Consider the following 19,628-nt stretch of genomic DNA (forward strand, 5'->3'; position numbering starts at 1 on the left):
AGATTCAGAGGTCGTGTTTTGGATGCTGCCGTGTTGTTTTTGTGTTTCAGGAAATGTCCATATTTGGATGTGAGGGTGGAGTTATCAGCTAATGCTCCCTGCTACCGCTGCCCTCACAGTTCTTCAGTTATGACTTTTTGAGGACTGAAAACTTCACGTAAAGGTGTAGATATGAAAATAGAGAAGCACTAAGCTCCTCACACTTAAAGCTTACTTTTCGCCGGGGCTTCATGCTCTCACAGATGTTCCTCTTATGAAGCCCAGCATGCACAGCTGTGCAGTGTGCACACAGATTTACAGGCTGCTCTCAAACAGACGAACGTTTCTGTCCATCACGTCTCAGCAGACACGCAGAGTCAACACCGCTCGAGCTCACATTGCAAGCCAGCATAATAATAAAGACGAGTGTGAGTCAGTCTGTGTGTCAATCACACGAGCGTCACGGAGACGACTGGCCCAGTTTTAATGAAATACATTTTTAGAAAAGATTTTCCCTCCAAAGAATAAATGAAATCAGTCTAATGCATGTTAACTGCTGCCTTAATGTTCGACTGTGCAGTGAGGTCTCCTGCTGGCTTTCAGAACCATCCACTGGCTAAATACTTAGTGAGCCTAAATAGCCTCACTGCAGTAATGGATTCGGGAAAGTGCTCCATCCATCCATCCATCCATGCAGGGATGCTCCGGCCTCCATCTCCCCACCCACTTCCTCCAGCTCTTCTAAATGGGCAGTGAGGAGTTTCCAGGAAATACGGACACGAGGCATCAAGGAGACACCTGAACCTCCTCAGCTGGCCCCTTTGAGGAGCAGTGGTCTACTCTGAGCCCCTCCTCACCCTCTCTCTCTAAAGTTGAAACCAGAGGAAGCTCATCTCTCCTGCTTCTATCTTTGATTGGCTCTGTGATGGTTTGGTTGCCCACAGTCTGTGTGGCAGACACTGACTTATCTGCAAATATTTGCTAACTAACAGCCGAGCAGTCATGAAACTTTTTTCCATGAGAAATGAGAAATGACAAAATCCAGCTTCAGAGTAAAAGTTCTTACAGCAAACTTCAAAAGACACTTTAAAAAACATGTTTTTAACTTTTTAAATATTTTGTTATGCAGTGGTCCCTCGCTATAACGCGGTTCACCTTTCGCAGATTTTTTTTGCAATTTAGCATGTTTTTTTGTTTGTTTGTTTTGTACAGCGCATTGTGTTCTGCGCCCTGATTGGCTGTAGACCATTGTCAATCAACCTCGTGCCGTGTCTCCTGTACAGTACAGAATGCGTTCAGCTTGTCAAACATAAATCTTAGCAGTGTGACTCTAAAGAGCTGCACTGTATGCTTGTAAGTTTTCTCCCCAACAAACACAACACTGTCGACTAAAGGTTGCGGTAGCACCCAAAAGGCAGAGGAAGATGCAAACCATCGCACAAAAGTTGGACTTCATGCTAAAGGAAGGTAGAAGTTACCGTATTTTTCGGATTATAAAGCGCATTAAGCGAAACAATTTTCACCCAGTCTGCGTCTTCCATGCAAACTACAGAGACCTCTGGTTTTAGCCAATGATTTCACAGCAAACTCCAGCAACCAATCACCAACCACTCGCCAACCAGCCAGGGAATAATCATGTTTCCCTGGTAACTGATGGTTCAAACCTCTATAGACCTGCATGACGACCATATTAACGACACGCCCCTTCTATGACATCATACAGATGGAAAAGTCAAAACTCTCGCTTGCACTCGCAGTGATGTCATTATTTGAAATCAGCCGTGTTTAATATGAACATCCAGCTGCAGCAGAGCAGCTTCCTGAGAGGAAATGAGGAAAAGCTTTTACTAAAGTGGAGCCTTGGCAGAGGTTTTAAAGTGTGACTGCGGCGCGTTTCTGATCTCTTGAGCTCACTTGTCAATCAAAGCGCGTGGGCAGCACGCTGACATTTTCTTCTCTTTAGTGGAGGAAATTTGTGTTGCTGTGGGTGGCTCTTTTCCGTTTATTAACGTGTGTTATTTAATTCTTATTTTGCCCAAACATGGTGAACATTTCCTCTTCTATTCATTCACCACAAAATGGAACCAAACAGAGCGCGTGCAGAGCGCGTACCTGTCGTACCACACAGGTACAGGCGTGCATTATGTCTCCTGGTGGTAAAAAATAAACCCATCCACAGCTGTTTATGGTCAAACGCTGCCGCTGATGATGATGCTTTTAAATTGCAGTGTACAGTAATGTGCGTACCCATTGTTGCTGTTTCTTTGTGTGTCTCTCTCACTCTCCCTGCCGCCTCCACACCGATGCGTGTTGTTGCATTAACGCGGAGGTGAAGAGTGGGAGGTAGAGGGCAAACTGAGAGGGCTACAAGAGGGATGGAGCGAGCCAGGGAAGAAAGAGAGTGTGGGAGTCCGAAGCATAGATACAGAACAGATAGATATACAGATAGATAGATAGATCTGACTGTCCTTCTTTCTCCTTCGTTGCCTCATTTCTAAAACGTATGATGGCGATGATTTCCCACGGGTAACCCACTCAGGTCAAACTAAATCTAGAAGGTAATGAGAGAAGGGGAGAGATAAAGAGTGATGATGAACGAGGGATGAGATGGAAAGAAAAGAGAGGCAGATGGAGAGGAGAAGTTGGTCTCTTTGCAGCTCCAAAGCTCTTAAAGCCCCGAAGCTGTGTGGAGTGCAAACGGGAGGGAGGGAGGCTGAGTCGAGGAGAAGAAAAGCTAGTAGGGAGAGAGAGTGAAAGGGAGAGGAGGAGGAGGAGGAGGAGGAGGGTTTGCGTTGGTGTGTTGGCTGGCAGAGAGAGCGCTTGTCAAAAAAACCTTCCACTGACAGAAGGCATGATTCACAGCAGAGAGAGAGAGAGACAGAAAAACAGCAGAGATAAAGAGAGAGAGCGGCGACAGGGCAGAGATGCCAGTTAAGAAAAACAAACGAGGATGCTGATTTGAAGCGGGATGACAGCACGCCAGCGGGATGGGACTGAGATCGACGGAGTGGATTGACTGACTGTGACCACGCTGATAAGGTTCTGGCTTTTCTATTGATTGGTTTGGAAAATAGAGCAGGTGGCGGTGGCAGCGATGAAAGAGAGCAGGAGAGGAGAGAGGGAGAGGATGCTTGAGAACGAAGGCTGAAAGAGCTAGAGAGACCTGGAATTATTCTCAACTATCAATAGGCTTCTTTGACGGCTGATGGAAATTAGACAGCCCCGAGTGCTCACCGCCGCGCTGGAGACGGGTATGAGTGCGAGGACTGTGAAAAGCTTTCTGAAGATGTTTTTCAGAACACGAGTCAATCAGTTCTCTTCATGTGGAGATGACAAGTTCTCCACATTCAGTTTGTGAATCTGTAAATTGTGATTTGAACTTTTTTCGCCTGCTGTGGTTCTGAGGTTAGCACATCTCTCAGTTTGTGTGCTGGATGTCAACATTTCAACAGCCTTTTGCAGAAAATCAAGTAGCTTATTGTACGTTTACTGGTACAGTTTGTCACCCGGACTTTACCTCCTCAGGTAACCGAGGTTTAATTTAACAAGGACCAAAATCAGGTGCAGGAGGAGCAGTTCATTTATTTTATGTAATTCTATTTTCATTCGTCATCCACTTGGAGATTATTATATAAAAAACACTGGATTTCTCCTGAGATTGCACCTTAAAGTATGCACCTTTTACTGGCAGGGCAGACATAGTTACCCTGAGTTTTAATAATTAGACTTGGGCTCAATACGTCCTGTTTGTGAAAGTCTATGAGGCGCAAACGAATGCTATGTGATGGACCACTTTAGTACATTAAACCTGAAACCAAAAATGGAAAATCAGCTCTAATATTAAAATGGATCATTCGCAGGAATATTGACGCCATCTTAAATTTATTTTCATCGAACGTTAAAGCAGCTGGTGCTGCATTAACATCATTGTCCTGAAAGGACATCTCACCTTTTAGGCTGTAAGAACTATACCTGTGTAAAATATCCACGGAGTTTAGCTAAACAGCCTTTTTTTAATAGCACCAGCAAGTGGCCAGGATGATGTTAGCACCTCTGTAATTGTGGATGTTGGTGCCGGTGAGTGTGCGAATGAGCCGGGTTTAAATATGCAACTCTCAGCTGTGACACACGAGGTCAGGACTCGAGTCCCAAGCTTGCTTTTAGACTCGACTTCATTTGCTTCAGGCACAAAAAGTAGTGTCCAGTCTGTTTAGGTAAAAAGCACTTGCTTACACTGAGGCACCAAAACTATTTGACTCGGTTTAGGCTGAAAGTACTCAGTTACATGTAGACCAAAACAATACTCAGCTATGTTTAGGCTCAAGAAGTAGCTATGGTTAGCTAAACATAACTTTCATACTAGAGCAATAGTACTCAAGTGAAGGCAACAAAAGTACTTCATTAGGTTTAAGCTCCAAAAGTACTCAGTCACATTTAGGCTAAAAACAATACTGGCTTAGCTTTAGATCAGGAAGTACTTGGTTAGTTTTAGGCTAATAATACTCCTGGTTTAAGCACCACGAGTATGCGGTTACCTTTAGGTTCAATTATACTAAGTTAGCTTTAGGGCAGGAAATACTTGGTTGTGTTTAAGATCAAAAAGTACTCAGTTATGTTTAGGCTAAAAAAGTACCAGGTTAGCTTTAGACTAGGAGATTTTTGTTTAAGCCCAACAATTTAATGATTTTGAAACCTAACGAGTTGATGAGTTATCTCTTGTTAGTCTCAGGAAAAAACCTAATCTACTAGAGTAAACGTATACTAGTAGGTATAGGAGCCAAAAGTACCTGATTGTATTTAGATAGGGTAGAGGGTTAGTGTGAGGCTCCAAAAATACTTGGTCAGGTTTAAGCTCCAGCAGTGACCTATATTTTCAAACTTCATTGAATTACCTCAGCTTAGCTTGAATTATCTCAGTTTTGAGGGGAGTCACTGAAATGACTACTCACAACAGTAAAAGATGGTGCCGACTGACACATGACGGGGACTTAAATACATTTCCATCCATCTTCTTCCACTGGAGCATATTCCATCTGTCACAGGCTGGAGGTGGAATACACCTCGGACAGGTTGCCAGTCTGTTGCAGGACTTTAGCGGATTACCTATCCAACCAAATCCTGGAACGTCCACTGACAGCCACCTGTCAGCCACAAAGTGATGCAGGACGAGTGAATTTCTTTATATGTGGATGGGGTTTCATTTCTGCAGCACTCTGTAGACTAGAGGACATGGTTCACTATGTTCTGGACAGCACACTGCTCCCCTGAGTTTGTCAGATGCTCTGCAGGCACTGTCAGAGGAAAGTTTTAGAGAAACGCTCTCAGTTTAAACTTGAAATCGAATACAGACTTTAACTTCCTGAGAGTGGTCAAGCTCCAATATCAACACAACCTAAATGCATCTTTCTTTAGAGGTTCCCTGCAGAGTAAAGGCCATATCCAGGCTAGTCTCAAGCCCAGTTAGGGTCATTTTTCTCACAGGACTGTGTGCAGCACCACCAATGAAGGAATTTCTAGTGTCAAACTGAATGAGAGTCCCTGTAATTGTGTGTTCATTGCTATTATTACCTAATATCCTGCTAACTGACTTTGATACATATGGAGAGACTTTTTCAGGCTCTTTTCCATTCAAATTATTTTTATTTGCTTTCTCTCTCCACAGCCAGACGAAGCTAATCATCGAGCATGTCCAGAATGAGAAGAGAGGCTTTGACTGGATTCAGTCGTCCATCCACCGTCGCTCTGTCTGACGGACTGCCGGTCTGCTGGATGAAGATTTAATTGGCTCCGAACAAACACGTAGAACAATAAACAGCCAGAATAAATACAAATGCAGGCACATCGGGGGGAGAGTGGGAGAGAAGATGAGCTAAAAACAGAAACTGTGTGGACATAAAAACTGGACCCGTTTCATCTTTTCTTGCCGTTTTCCGAAAGCTGTTTGGAATATTTCTCCGAGTCGGATTCCTCATGTTGTTTGCACCGTTGTTATGTCATGGATTATTTGACGGGAGGGCCACGTTGTTGCAGGAGTGTCATACTTTGATCATCAGAGAGATGCTTCTGACTTCTCATTAAAACAGAGAGAACACGCTTCAGGAACATGTTTTTGAATGTGACGTTTTATTCTGGCATGGCCGTCTCAAACCCAGCTGCCATGCGTCCTTCACTGCCTGAATTTTTCTTTTAGATTTAGTCAAATTAACGACTTCACAATTCGCTCTTCAAGCTTCACCCGTGACTCCCACCAACCCCTCCCACCCTCAGCCATCCAACCAATCATGGGCAAGCCTCTCAGCCGTCCCGGGTGTTTCAGGAAAAGCTCTTGCTGCCTGGAGAAACATGGAATTGGGGATGGTGGAGTGGGAGGGCGAGATGGGGGGATGGAGGGGGGATACGGGGATGGCTACATACCCCAGCGATCCATTTATGACACCATGTGCATCAATCAGCAGATTGACAGCCATCACCACCACCACCCTGGAGGGTCCATACGGCGAGACGGTTGCGGTGAGGGCAGTTTCAGCTACTCTACGAGTGGCTCACTCCGAGTCAGCAGAGCGCCCCCCGACATGTTTGACTCGCAGCCCCGGTCTTTAACGCCAAACCCCTCCTTCGTGCGGCGCCTGGACGAGCGAGCCATCTATGATTCGCTGAAGCTTGGCGGTCAGGACGGAGATGACGGTGGCTGTCATTCGCCGGGGCGGTTCAACCGATCGGTTTCTCCCTCTGTGTCTTCATTCTCAGCTCCGGGGGTGTCCTCCTCCTCCTCAAAGAAACACCACCATCACCACCACCATCACCATGGAGACAGCACAAAGAGCCGAGATGGTCGACATTCCTGGAAAGTCCTCACGCCTCCGAAGCACCTGGAGTGTCTGGAGCTGACTACATCTGAAATGATGGACAGAGGAGGTGGATATCTAAACCCGGGCCACTACCCTCCGGCTGGGGGGCAGTCCTCCTCTCTCACCTCCCCCCTCATTTCTCCCTTCTCCGGCTCCCCTCTCTCCTCGGGCTACCACACTCCGGTGTTCTTCTCCCCCGCCAAACCTCGACCCAGTCAGACTCAGAGTTTACGCTGTTCACCTCCCCACGTGATCCAGCCCAGGCATTACTCCCAAACACAGAGCCTCAGGCTGTCACCCCCCCACGAGCTGAGGAGATCCCCTTACCGCTCCCCGCTGGTCCAACTGTCTGCTCACGACCTGGAGCAGGACCTCAGGGATCGAGGAGGAGGAGGAGGAGGAGGAGGAGGAGGAGGATGGGGACGCAGCGAGCGAGAAAGGGAGTGGGAGAGGGAGAGAGAGAGAGAGATGGAGCGAGGGTGGGCTCAGCGAGAATGGGAAAGAGAGAGGGAGAGAGGAAGGCTGGAGAGGGAGCGAGCACGGGAACGGGAGAGGAGGGAAACATCTTTCGCGACCTTCGGGTATGGCCGACCAGTTCCTCTGCGTTCGGACAGAGACTCGGTGTTTCTGGAGTCCGACCAGGGTCTCGACACCACGCCATTACTGCTCCCCCAGCCCTCTCCTTCACCCTCGCCCAGTGCTGCCCCCAGAATGGGCACCGGGGCGGTGGGTAGGAACAGAGCTGGGTCAAAGGTCGGTCCTGAAGGTGTGGGCGGGGGCATGGTTTCCAAATACGACAATGGAAGCGTGGGTTTGGTGTTGGTTGATAGTAAATCTGGGTGTGGGCCGAGGTTAGTGAGCGAGGTTGGGGGTGGAAATGTGATGGAGGCTGAAATGAGGGCAGGAATACAAGAACACCATCGTGCTGAGAGCTGGAGCAAGTATGACAACGGATCCAGGGCTAGCGTTAAAAACGAAACGAGGATGGGCTCCCAGGTGAAAACAAGACCAGGGGGGCGGGATTTGGAAGGAAAAGTGCAGTCTGGGGTGGAGAGGGAAAATATGGCTCCATCTGCAAACAAGGAGGTACACAGGACTGGGTCATCAAAGAGTGGAGAAAGACCAGGAAGGGCTGTAGCGAAACCAGAACCAATCGCTGAAGCTACACCCTCAAATGTGACTGAGAGCAGGGCTGAGCCTGGAGGTAGAGCAGATCCTGCAGCTGGATGTGGTTCAGGGATGAAGCCACAGGGAGGAGCAGAGGTGGAGGCTAAGGCAACTTCAAAGCAGGTGGAGAGACAGAGTGAGGCAGAAGCTGACGTAGCTAAAGTGAATAAGGAAGTTGTTGCAGCAGCAGAGTTCAGGGTGGAGGAAAAACCTGAGACCGATGTTAAGACTGCTCCTACGTCTAAGCCTGAGGCAGCAGTAGAAGGTGGAGCTGGCAGTGAGACAGGAAATAAGACTAACAGTGAGCGCGGGGTTGACACTGAAGTCAAGAACAGCACCAAGACCGCAGATAAGGATCCAACCAGCGCTGTGGCTGAAGATAAAACTGAGCTTCCTGCTGCAGATCAACCTGAGAAAAAGACTTTCAACATTGATAAAACCGAATCCAGCCATGTGGAGAAAAGTTCACGATCCAAGAAGTCCAAATCCTCCAAGTCCAGCTCCAGGACTCGACCAGGCACTGCCACAGGGCTGCGGCCAGGCGTGGTCAGCCCGCGGCAGAGCAGGGCGCTCGGAAACCTCGAATCAACGGGGCCAGCTGAAGGCATCGAGTCCACGTGGCCTCGCCGAATCATTGTGAGAAAGAGGACCGTTCGTCAAGGCGGAGCGCTCCACAATCTCCCCATCCTTCCCCCCCTCCCCTCCGTCCTCTCTGCGCTGGAGAAGAGACGCCCACTCGGCCACCTCCGTGCAGGTCACTTCTCAGAGAACCCTTTATCAAATATAACAAACTCCACCAGTATTGTGGGGCGATGCTCGCTCAAAGAGCCCTCCCATCAGGAGCCGGGGCTGGGGTCCAGTTTGGTGGGCAGGGCTTCACTGAAGGAGCAGAACTTGGAGCACTGGAGAATCTGCAGAGAGCAGGAGGAGCCAAAGAGATCCAGGAGCAAGGAAAAACAAGGAGACAAGACTGAGGAGGAGAGGAAAGGGAAGGAAGAGAGGAAAGAAGAGAAAGACAGAAAGGAGGAGAAAGTGGAGAAGGACAAAGAGAAGGTTAGGGTGGGGCTGGTGGAGGAAACAAAACGAGAAAGAGCAGAGATGGCAGTCGAAGAGAAAGTCCAAGACAAAGCAAAGAAGTACAAGGAAGCGAAAAAAGGCCGAGATATCGAGATAACTCCTGACAAAGTGGAGGAGAAAAGTATGAAGATAAAGGATGAAACTGCTGGGCGAGGCTTGGAGGAGGAGGAGGAGGTGGTGGTGACATTACAGAAAGAAGGAGAGGTGGAGGGAGGAGAAGGAGGCACACTTGGCGAGGAAGGAGGGGTGGAGAGCTGGGATGCTGTCCTTGAGATGGTCAACACTTTATGGGATGACGGCTGGGATAAAGGAGGAGCAGGAGGAGGAGCAGGAGGCGATACAGACTCCCTCTCGGGCTCCCTGCAGCGCTGGCCTCTCCTCCGACCCCCCATCGGGTTCGGAGGATCCCACCCTCCGTCCTCAGCCGCCTCAGAGCTCAGCCTGACGGAGCTGGAAAGGAGAGCCCGGGAGCTGGACGCTGACCTGGAGCACCTCGACCTGTCTCACCCCCACAATCAGGAAACGTACCCAGCGCTCCTGGAGCCTCAGAGGGAGCGAGCGGATATGTACCAAACTCACCCCGGGCCTCAGAGAGAGAAGGCTGCCCTGCACACAGGTAAACACCACACACACCTGCAGGAACTCACACTCAACACGGACGTTCACGCCGCTTTAGAAATCACACCTGACAAACATGCTGGCAGCCTGAAGCATCACATGATGAGTTAGATGATACAAACACAGGAGTCAGTGACGCTTACTGATGAACACGATGCAGGCAGGATGAAGGTGAACACCACCTTGTTAGCTGAGAGCTGACTGGGAACAAGACAGGTGGAGACAAAGAAACACGAGTTCGGAGGAGGCGGCAGAAATTTGACCCACACAAGTGGATTTATAGTCCAAAACATGGTGGATGAAAGTAATGAAACATCTGTCATCGCAGTCACACGCTGACTTCTTGTTCCAAATTAAAATGAATTTGGCTCCAATAAAACACAAACCAAATCGAGTCAGTCGGGATAACATTTTCAGATTTTTACGCTGTATTTCTTTATTTCTGTTTATAACAACAGGTGTTTAATCCCTTTAAAATGAAGCCCGCATAAAGATGCTTCTGTGTTCGATGTTTGTGCTCCGTCGGTGTAATCACGCTGCAGACGCTGAGCAGGTTTTGGATTTCAGTCGCTGTTCTGTATTGTTTGTGACTCAGAGTTTAGCTGTGATGCTGGCTGTGAATTATTGGACCAAAACAGGAGGTGGTGAGCTGGTGCCAGAAACCTGCTCCTCCGATCGATGTATTTATTCAGAGAATTTAGAAGAAACAGCAGCAAAGCATTTAAAAGACATAAAAAGAGCCGAAAAGAAGAAACACAAACAAAAGTCAATAATAGAGAAGATTAATCATCTATGGAAACTTTATAAAAGCTTCACAAAAGCCTGTTTATGAAGGAGGTTTTAACAGTTTGCAGTGAGGAACTGAAAAACTGTTGGGAACGCTGCTGTGGGAGGCAAACCTGAGCCAAGCTGTTTCCCACTGCTGGAGCCCCTGCTGGACCGTAGAGGAACTGCAGCTTCAGGTGTGCAGCCACTTGCAGCAAAGTTGTGTCGATGAATATTCCTGCATGTAAATGTAAAATATAAAAAGCAGTGATAATTGTTCAGCACAGCAGGGAGTGGTGTGACCCTGCCCCTCGTGGAGATTTGGAAATGCTTCATGAACTGTAGCAGCAGTGACAGATTCACTGCTCCATAAAGGAAAAGTCAGGGCTTTAAAACAGGAGCGTTTCTGCTTGATTGTCATGTGAGCAGCGGCGGCGGCTTTGCTTAGATCCTTCCAGGAACCAAAGAAAGCCTCGAATAGAAAACAGTGGGGAAGAAAAGGCAGGATGCACTGATTATAACTGTTTCTCTGTTTAAAAAGGTAAATATGTGATGTTCTTTTCAGGGGTGGGCAGCAGGTCCCAGGTCAGCTTGGAGCTCAGTACTACGGCCTCACCGGCTACAGACGCTGACAGACCGCCCGGCTCCTGGTCAACCAAATCTGCTGGGACGTCCACCGCTGCCACAAGGTAAGGAATCTAAACGTGTCACTGCAGAAGGCTAAAATCCAGGATCAGCCATATCTCCGCCCCTCAAAGGCCTGTCCTGTGTCTCATAAACTGAGGACAGATTTAGGCGTATTTGAATGTAATGGGATTACTGACAGGAACAGGAACCAGTGCAGAAACAGCACTGGCAGCTAAATGGGCAGAGTTTTTTCTCTAAACTGGAGGAGACCAAAACAGAGCCGAGATTAAAGGATGTTGGACACAATGTGTCAAAGTGATCAGAAAAACTGATTTCCATGGATGAAACTACGTCATATTCTGATGTCATAGTCAGAAACAGGGTGGGTTTAATTACACATTAGGCTGATTTTAAGCCAGAATCACACTACAGTCAAAATGACGGCTGATGACCGAAGTTACTGCAGCTGTGCAGTGAATCCAGTGATGTCACTGCCTTTGAAATGATCACATGTGAGAAACTGAAATTTAGGAACCGCTTCACAGTGACGTTGTTGTTGCAGGATGGCAGCTGAACTTAAAAAAGACTCGCTTTTATAACCAGGATGCAGTCGAGTCCAGTCTGGTTCTGCAGAAACGAGCTCTGCTCACTCAGACCGATGCAACGTGTTGGCACTCATAAATTAGACAGCAATATTTGCAAACCTTTGCCAGTCTGTCTCAGACTGATTGTGCAGTCGCCTTGCAATCGAAACTGGCTGTCCAACCACTTTATTTAAAAAAATCAATGCAGCCACCAATTTTTCCTGGTTATTTTTACTCTAGTGTGACTGAACTGTGAAGAAAGTTTAATACTGGATATTCATATATGATTTCAGATATACACATATACACACACACATATATTCACTGAGCAATAAAAACATCAGACTGTCTGTTTAATGGACTCGAGCTGCTGTTTTATTCGCTGTTATTAGCTTTTGTGTGAACGTCCCAGAACAGAGCGAGCCGTACCTTGATGAGCTGAATCATTTAAGCTTAAAATGTCATCCAACTAAATGATCTCTAATTATGTTCTTAAAACTGAGCTTTGAGGCCTGGAGCTGCTGTAACTGTGTTTGTAATCAGCATCATTATGAAATAATTCATATGAAGCTGTTGCACGTGTCACACGTTTCATTAGAAACTGATTAAAAACTGCACAGTTAACTTTCCTGTCTCTACCTGATCATTCCTCATGGCTTACAACTAAAGACACAAACCAAACCGTGTCACAGCCGCAGTAAAATTTAGAAAGTGAGTGTATTTGTCGTGATGTGTCCGTCATCCGGGATATCTGTGCCAATGTCTTGGGGCTGTGCGGCTAAAACAAATCAATGGCCTTGATCTGAAAAGTGGGTTATCACTTTAAAGGCTTCGGGGGGGCAGAGCACACATGGGGATGCTTCACCGCCTTCTGTCCTTTTCTTTTTTTCCAGCTCTGCTAAAGAGGACAGCTCTCCAGACTCCAACCTGACGCTGGAGTCCGACTCAAGCGGCGTCTTCCTCTCTTTATCCAATCAAAGCCAGGAGGAGGCCGGCTCTGACAGTGACCAGCCAATCAGTGGCTCCGACCTGGGCAGCAGCAGCACGTCGCTGGAGAAAGATGGGGACGACGGAGGGTTAAAGGAGTGGGGGAGGGAGGAGAGCGCGGAGCTACAATGGTGCTACCCGTCGCTCCTCAACACATGCTCGCAGGAAGACATCGAAGGCGAGAGGGAGGAGGCGGGGCGCGGAAACATGGAGGAAGATGAAGAGAGGGGAGAAGGCGAGGACAGAAGGAAGAATGGGAAGATGGGAATAGTTTCAGTCATCAAGAGCCCGTTAGAGCAGAGCGTTATTAAGAGCTCCACGGCTCTGAGAAGTGAGGACATGCCCCCCAGGAAAAAAGTCACCCTCATGGGAATAGACTCCCCTCTTCCTCTGTCTCCTTCAAAGCAGCCAATCAAACACTTTCTAGATCCCAACCAGAAGCCAATCAGAACATCAGGACTGGACTGTGGCGACATAGATCCCTTCGTCCAGTCGGATAGCTTTGTTTACCTTGCTGTGTCTGCAAGACCAGCCTCCAAAGGTGAAGTCACCACAGTGACAGAAGCCCACGACGTGAAAAAGGACAGTATACACCACCACACACACGGCACGAAAACGCACGTGGATCCGCCTAACCCCAACCGGGACGCCAAGCCAACGCAGCTCACCCCACAGAAGCCAGAAGAGGGAGATTTCCTGTGCACCGACAGCTTTGTCTACCTGGCAGCTCCAGCCTGCCTCCTGCTGGGCCCTCCAGGAACTACAGCCTACAGTGGCAAGTGAGTATACACTCGTCTACACTTCACCTCTCAGCTGAAAGAGATGTATTCATTTAGAAAAAACATCCATCCATCCATCATCCATCCATCATCCATCCATCCATCCAATCATTCATCCAACATCCATCCATCCATCCATCCATCCATCCAATCATCCATCCATCCATCCAATCATCCATCCATCCATCCATCCAATCATTCATCCAACATCCATCCATCCATCCATCCACCCATCCATCATCCATCCATCCATCCGATCATTCATCCAACATCCATCCATCCATCCATCCATCCATCCATCCATCCATCCATCCATCCATCCATCATCCATCCATCATTCATCCATCCATCCATCCATCATCCATCCATCCATCCATCCAATCATTCATCCAACATCCATCCATCCATCATCCATCCATCCATCCATCCATCCATCCATCCATCCATCCATCCATCCATCCACCCATCCATCCATCCATCCATCCAATCATTCATCCAACATCCATCCATCCATCCATCCACCCATCCAGCATCCATCCATCATTCATCCATCCATCCATCCATCCATCCGATCATTCATCCAACATCCATCCATCCATCCACCCATCCATCATCCATCCATCCATCCATCCATCCATCCATCATCCATCCATCCATCCAGTTTTGGTTTCTTGTGCTATCTTTTGGCTGTCAGCTAATGTCTCAGTGACACTAGAGTAAAAATAGGTTGCTGGCCTCCTTGTTACCAGGAGAAACTGGTGGTTGCTCAGTGATTGCATTGAATGTTATATCTTCCCCTGTGAGAGGCAACCTGTCTCCAATCACAGTCTGACTCAGACTGACTGCAATCACTCTGAGACAGATTGGCAAAGGTTTTAAATAATCAATATGATTTTTAATCACACACAGATTACCAACACACCAATCAATCATTTGCATCAGTCTGAGTGAGCCTGCTTTTAAAAAGCACAAATGATGAAGGTACCAGAGAATGTGTGTGATAGTTACTCTGATCTCTGGAGTACATCTGGCCTTCTCTTCTGTTTTTTAGGGAGTCCGATTCAGAGAGCTCAGGTTCGGGACCTGTTGATGTGTCAGTGCTGGGTTGCGGTTCAGTGGCAGGGGACAGCGACTGGGACTCGGACCTGTCTGACTCCGATCCGAGCCGCTCCTCAAGGACCTCCGCCGCCGGGAGCAAATCTGGCCGTCCGAAGCGGCTGCCCGCCGAACCCGACTGGGACTTATTCGGAGAAACCACTGAACCCGAAGTGCTGAGCGAGCTCTTTACGGAGCAAGACCGGAACAACAACAGCAGAGCAGGGAGAGTTTCCGGGGTTACCACCAGCATGGCAGCAACATCGTCCGTCCCCACGGCAACTCAACCCGCCACTCCACCGTTGAAGAGGATGTCGACTGTGGAGCAGTCATCGACGAAGAAGGTGACGTGGCAGTTTAAACCTGCTCAGAGGTCGGTGTGCACGGGAAGCAAGAAGGACAAAGAGAGGGAGGCGACGTCGTCATCGGCGGGAAGGTTTACTGATCTGGGAGGTGGCGAGATCTACAGGCCCACCCCTTCATCTTCGTCGTCTTCGTCATCGTCACCGTCGTCATCGTCATCCGGCTGAGTTCTGAAAGAAAAGCTTGTTTGTAGAAGCTTTCGATGGGCTGAAGAAAGGTAGAGACGACCTTTAGCTCCCGTAGACCTGCAGCTTTTGCCCGTCTGTTCCGAATTCTGCGTCTCGCTGCTGCCGTTGCCTTCGATGACCTTGTAAAGGCTGCGTTGCATTTTCTTCAGTTAGTCAACAAGTTATTGTTATTATCATATATCACTTTAAGTTGGGACGGTCTTCACAGGAACAGCACCGTTCCTGTAGAGTTTTACTGACTGTCGGTTGGTTTTTCCACTCATACGTTCACGTCTGTTAAAATAACAGATCCGAATAATTCTGTTGGATTTTTGTTCTGCTGAATGTACTCTAAGGGAGGATCCACCTTCAGACTGATTTCACATCTTATACCATTAGAGCCATGCTGGAATTAAATCACAGTGATACGTAAAGTGATCTGAGTAGGAGAAAGTGGTTTTTGCTGCTCTCTGATGTTTTACGGATGTAAGAGTGTAAACGTGTCGCCTGCTCCCCCCGTCTAGCACTATCTTTGAAGACGGACTTTTACAAACTGGCTGAGTTTGATCTCTACAGTCTATGGTGTGTTTTATAATCACAGCCAAGTTTACAGTGTATTTAACAGTGTGATAATATATTTTGAACATGGAGATAATTATTGAGCAAAGTATTAATATATATATATATGTGAGTGTGTGTGATGAATGTGAACAACTAATTGAAGGATTTAACAATAGAGTTTAATTTAAATGGTTTATTTATCACTTAGACTGAAATTGTGAATGTTATAAATGAGCAATATGCTTACAGATACATGCTATATTCTATGTTTAACGCACCTTCATTCAAAGGGAGTCAAATACGGCTGTTCTGTCGAATCTGCTGGTGTCTCATTGATACGTGTCGGGTGTTTTTTGGTGTTGGTCAAATTTGAAACAGCTGCCAAATTCACTTGTAGAAGCAGGAGAGTTGGCAGTGATCAATAAAAATCTGCCGGCTGGTTTTATCCACCAAATACCGCGGTCATATGTTTGCAACATGACACACTGAAAGGATGTTTCAGGATACTTGGCACGTTTGAATCAAGTGGAAAACTTGTGAAGTCAGTGCTTAATGTGCAGTTCCTCTAACGTCCAGCAGGGGCTCCAGCAGTGATAGACTCCCATGTTAAAGTTTACAGCAGAAATAAACACGTTTACATCCCCCCTACACCGGGGGAGAGTGGTTTAGGACCTCACATGTTTAGATTATTGGGGGCGTGGCCTCTTTGACTGACAGGTGGATGGTGACACAGGTGGCTCTAGCTGCTAGCTGTCTGCTAGCTTCACCTGAACTGGACATCTGGACTGTTTTTGTACTGTTGGAGCATTTTTTACGACATCATCCGATCAATAACATGGCTGCTGTGAGGTTACTGTACTAACAGACCGTCCGTGAAGGCGGAGCGACAGTTTGGTGGGATTTTATTATGTTATTTAGCGCTGATCAGTAGGTATCTGTGTCTGTGTGATGCTCCCAGCCGCAGGTTGCTAACCTCGGTGGCTTCGACTGGCACAGGCTGGAGGGTGGTGCAATTAATGTAGCGCTATTAACAGCTAATGTGTGGCACAGATGGAACATGCAGTGCAGAGATCTCAGCACACAGAGGCTGCAGAGACAGGCAGGGAGCATGTAGTGCTGAGAAATCACTGAATCATGACAAAGAATTAGATTTATTTATTTACACTCTCTTCTACGGTTTGGGGCTCTTTTAATAAACAGCTACTTCAGCATGTTTGATTTGGGGGAATCTTACTGTTCTTGACACAACCCCAAAGGGATTTGTGTCTCCTCCCACAACTGAACCAGGAAGCTTTGACTCGTTAGGTGAATGTGGAAACACGAGGGAGCCACTGTTTTTTCAGCTACATGTGAAAAATGACCATAACATACAATCTCTAACTCAGGTTGTAGTACAGAAAGCTGGGCCTCCCCTAAAATGCTCAATCTGAGGCTCCACATGGGGCTTGTTAAACCAACTGTTAGCACAGTGGTTGTGTCCATCTTTTATATACAGTCTGTGGTTTACACCCAAGGGTCTGTGTTTCTCTAACACCAGTGGTTTGACAAACGCCGTTATTTGACGCCCTGGCAGCGAGAGCGGGCTGGAGTGTTTATATGTATAATAATGGCTGAGTTTGATTTTTATTTATGCAGCCAGATTTTGATTGTAAATGCAGTCTTAGACTCATGCAGAGGTTTTATGTGTAACATTTTTAATCATCAGGTAGTTCGGTTTTAAGTGCCATAAACAGCGAGACCACGGCTGAGATGATTGGTCGTCTTTGTCTCACACTGGGTTTATTTCTGCAGACTTCTTTCGTAATCCTCCCCCTGCCATCTTTGGCTTTTCTGAGGAGGATAAACATGCTGGAGACGTTTTTCTCCTCGCTCCCTGCCGCCGTTTGTCGCCGCTTCAGCTTTGTTTGTGCTGTAAAGCAAAGCAATCCAGGAGATTTCCCTCCGAATCCAAAGCGAAGTGCACCCAGCAGGGAGGCAGGTGGAGCTGCCAGTCATCCCAGCAGTGGTCCTGTTGTTCAATCATTACACGATGAATGTGGTTATCATTCACTGAGCTAAAAAATGGGACAGGCAGCACCTTCCAAAGACATCGCAGACGTGTCAGGTCACTGATGAGAGCGGCTGAAAGTCCGTTTCATGCACGATGTCGCTGATAAAGGTCTGACAGGCTAATCGTCCTTAATCACATTTAATCTTGTTGTTCTTGATGTAAAAGTGAAAATGAGGAACGAGGGCCAGATTTACTAACGGTTTATCACTTTCAGACCTTTTTCTGGTTTTCATGAAGCTGCTGTTGATGAGATACTGTAATAAGGTCTTGGCCCCTCACACAGGGACCAATCAGTGACCCCCGGCAACCTGAGGTTGTGTCAATGGAAAATTGTACTTAGTAGTCAGTATAATCTTTTAATGATATAAGTTTCCATATATGCTTAGAGGTGTATAATCGATTGTGTAGTGATAGGATGTGTGATCTGTAGGGAAAAATGAGCATCTCCAACCGGTTTGCCAGAAATTGCTGATTGAAATCAGCTGTAAAGAGGGTGCGGCCCCACAGATGTCCCCGTGATTGCTGACATGTCTGCAAACACTCGCCAACCGCTGCTCAAACTCGCCTTCACAATAAAAGTTGCATCTTTTGGTTGCCACAGTACAGCAGAGCCTTTACGTTGGAGGAGATTTTCTGTGGTTGGTGTTTTTCGTGTTGCAGCGCCGCTGTACAAACAGAGAAATGGAAAATGTTCGACTCCACAGGAGACGTTTTTCCTCTTTTGTGCGGACACTCAACGACTGCTGCTCATCCAAATAATCACATGGAGGTTTCAGGTGCAGCAACCAGTCACCGACCAGGTCTCTGGGCCTGTGTGGTGTTATGCTGGTGTTATTGAACTTGAATTCAGAGTGTCAAATTTAAGAGTGTCAGAGAGCTCAGAGTGTCACAGTCGAGTAATCAAACCGTTTGTAAAAATGTCATTTTAAGGAGCTCTGACCTGTGTTAGGGAAATACCTGCAGCTTGTTGCTGCACAGAGCAGTAACAGTAACCTCACTAACACTCGGATCGGTCAGGAAATGTTTGTGCATCCTTCAGGTCAGCTGTTCGTCAGCTGTTCGAGAGTTCAGGTTTAAATGGTAGAACTGATGTGAATCTGCACATGCACTGGGTCACTTTTGTCATCACTCATTTTTGACCTGCTTGTTGCTCGGTTGCTCAGTTGCTCTGTTGCCTGGTTGCATTGCCCGTTACTGAACTAAACTGGCTGTGTCTTTGTGTAAATTTGGTGCACTGCTGGTGGATCACCTGCAGAATGCTCCTGGTTAGTAAATCTGGCCCCAGAGTTGAAATTCTGGATTTTTAGCCTTGCTGGGATAAGATGATGTTTTTTATGCCATGAGGAGCTTGAAGCGAGCCGCACACAGAAAGGCTTCAGTGACAACGATGATGATGATGATCTGTGTAAACCGACAGGATTTGGTCGGGCCTTAAACGCACCTGTCAGGTTCAGTGACAGACTTCCCGGCACATCCACAGAGGACTGGAGTGTTTCATTAACATGGCTCTATTTTTAAAGCTGCAGCTTTTTGCTTGGACTGTCTGAATGTCTTTGAGGTGAATGTTAATCAGGACACAGTTAATGACTGATGAAGGCTTTTACCCCTCATGTTAGACTATTCCTGGATGGGGTTTTTTGCACAGCGTCACCCCTAATCCCCGTGAAAGTCATCATTTAACCAGGAAAAGCAGAATTAAGCTGTGAGGAGACCCCCTGGGTCCCACTGACCTCCTCTAGCAGGAGAAATGAATGAGTACACTTGTGCAGGGATGAGCCTACTGCCCCCGGGCTTTCCTGTGTCTGTTTCTTTGTGGTGATTTGATCACATTTGTTGCACATAAACACAAATACATGACTACATCACTGCCATGATTAAGAAAAAACAAAGACTAAAGTTTGGTTTCAGCAGAAAAAGAGATAAAGTGAGCTGCAGGAAAACTACTCCACACTTTTATTACT

At 47.2% G+C, this 19,628-nt stretch overlaps 1 protein-coding gene across 1 annotated transcript; it reads left to right on the forward strand.

The window, feature by feature from the left end:
- The first annotated feature begins 2,810 nt into the window (after positions 1 to 2,810).
- Positions 2,811 to 19,628, forward strand: LOC120434950. The gene is made up of 5 exons (XM_039603623.1): positions 2,811 to 3,018; positions 5,642 to 9,687; positions 11,020 to 11,143; positions 12,559 to 13,431; positions 14,483 to 19,628. Exons 2-5 carry the CDS (start codon positions 6,261 to 6,263, stop codon positions 15,054 to 15,056), a joined length of 4,998 nt encoding a protein of 1,665 aa, XP_039459557.1. The 5' UTR covers positions 2,811 to 3,018; positions 5,642 to 6,260; the 3' UTR covers positions 15,057 to 19,628.

The sequence above is a fragment of the Oreochromis aureus genome, linkage group 19, assembly GCF_013358895.1.
Source record: "Oreochromis aureus strain Israel breed Guangdong linkage group 19, ZZ_aureus, whole genome shotgun sequence".
NCBI lineage: Eukaryota > Metazoa > Chordata > Actinopteri > Cichliformes > Cichlidae > Oreochromis > Oreochromis aureus.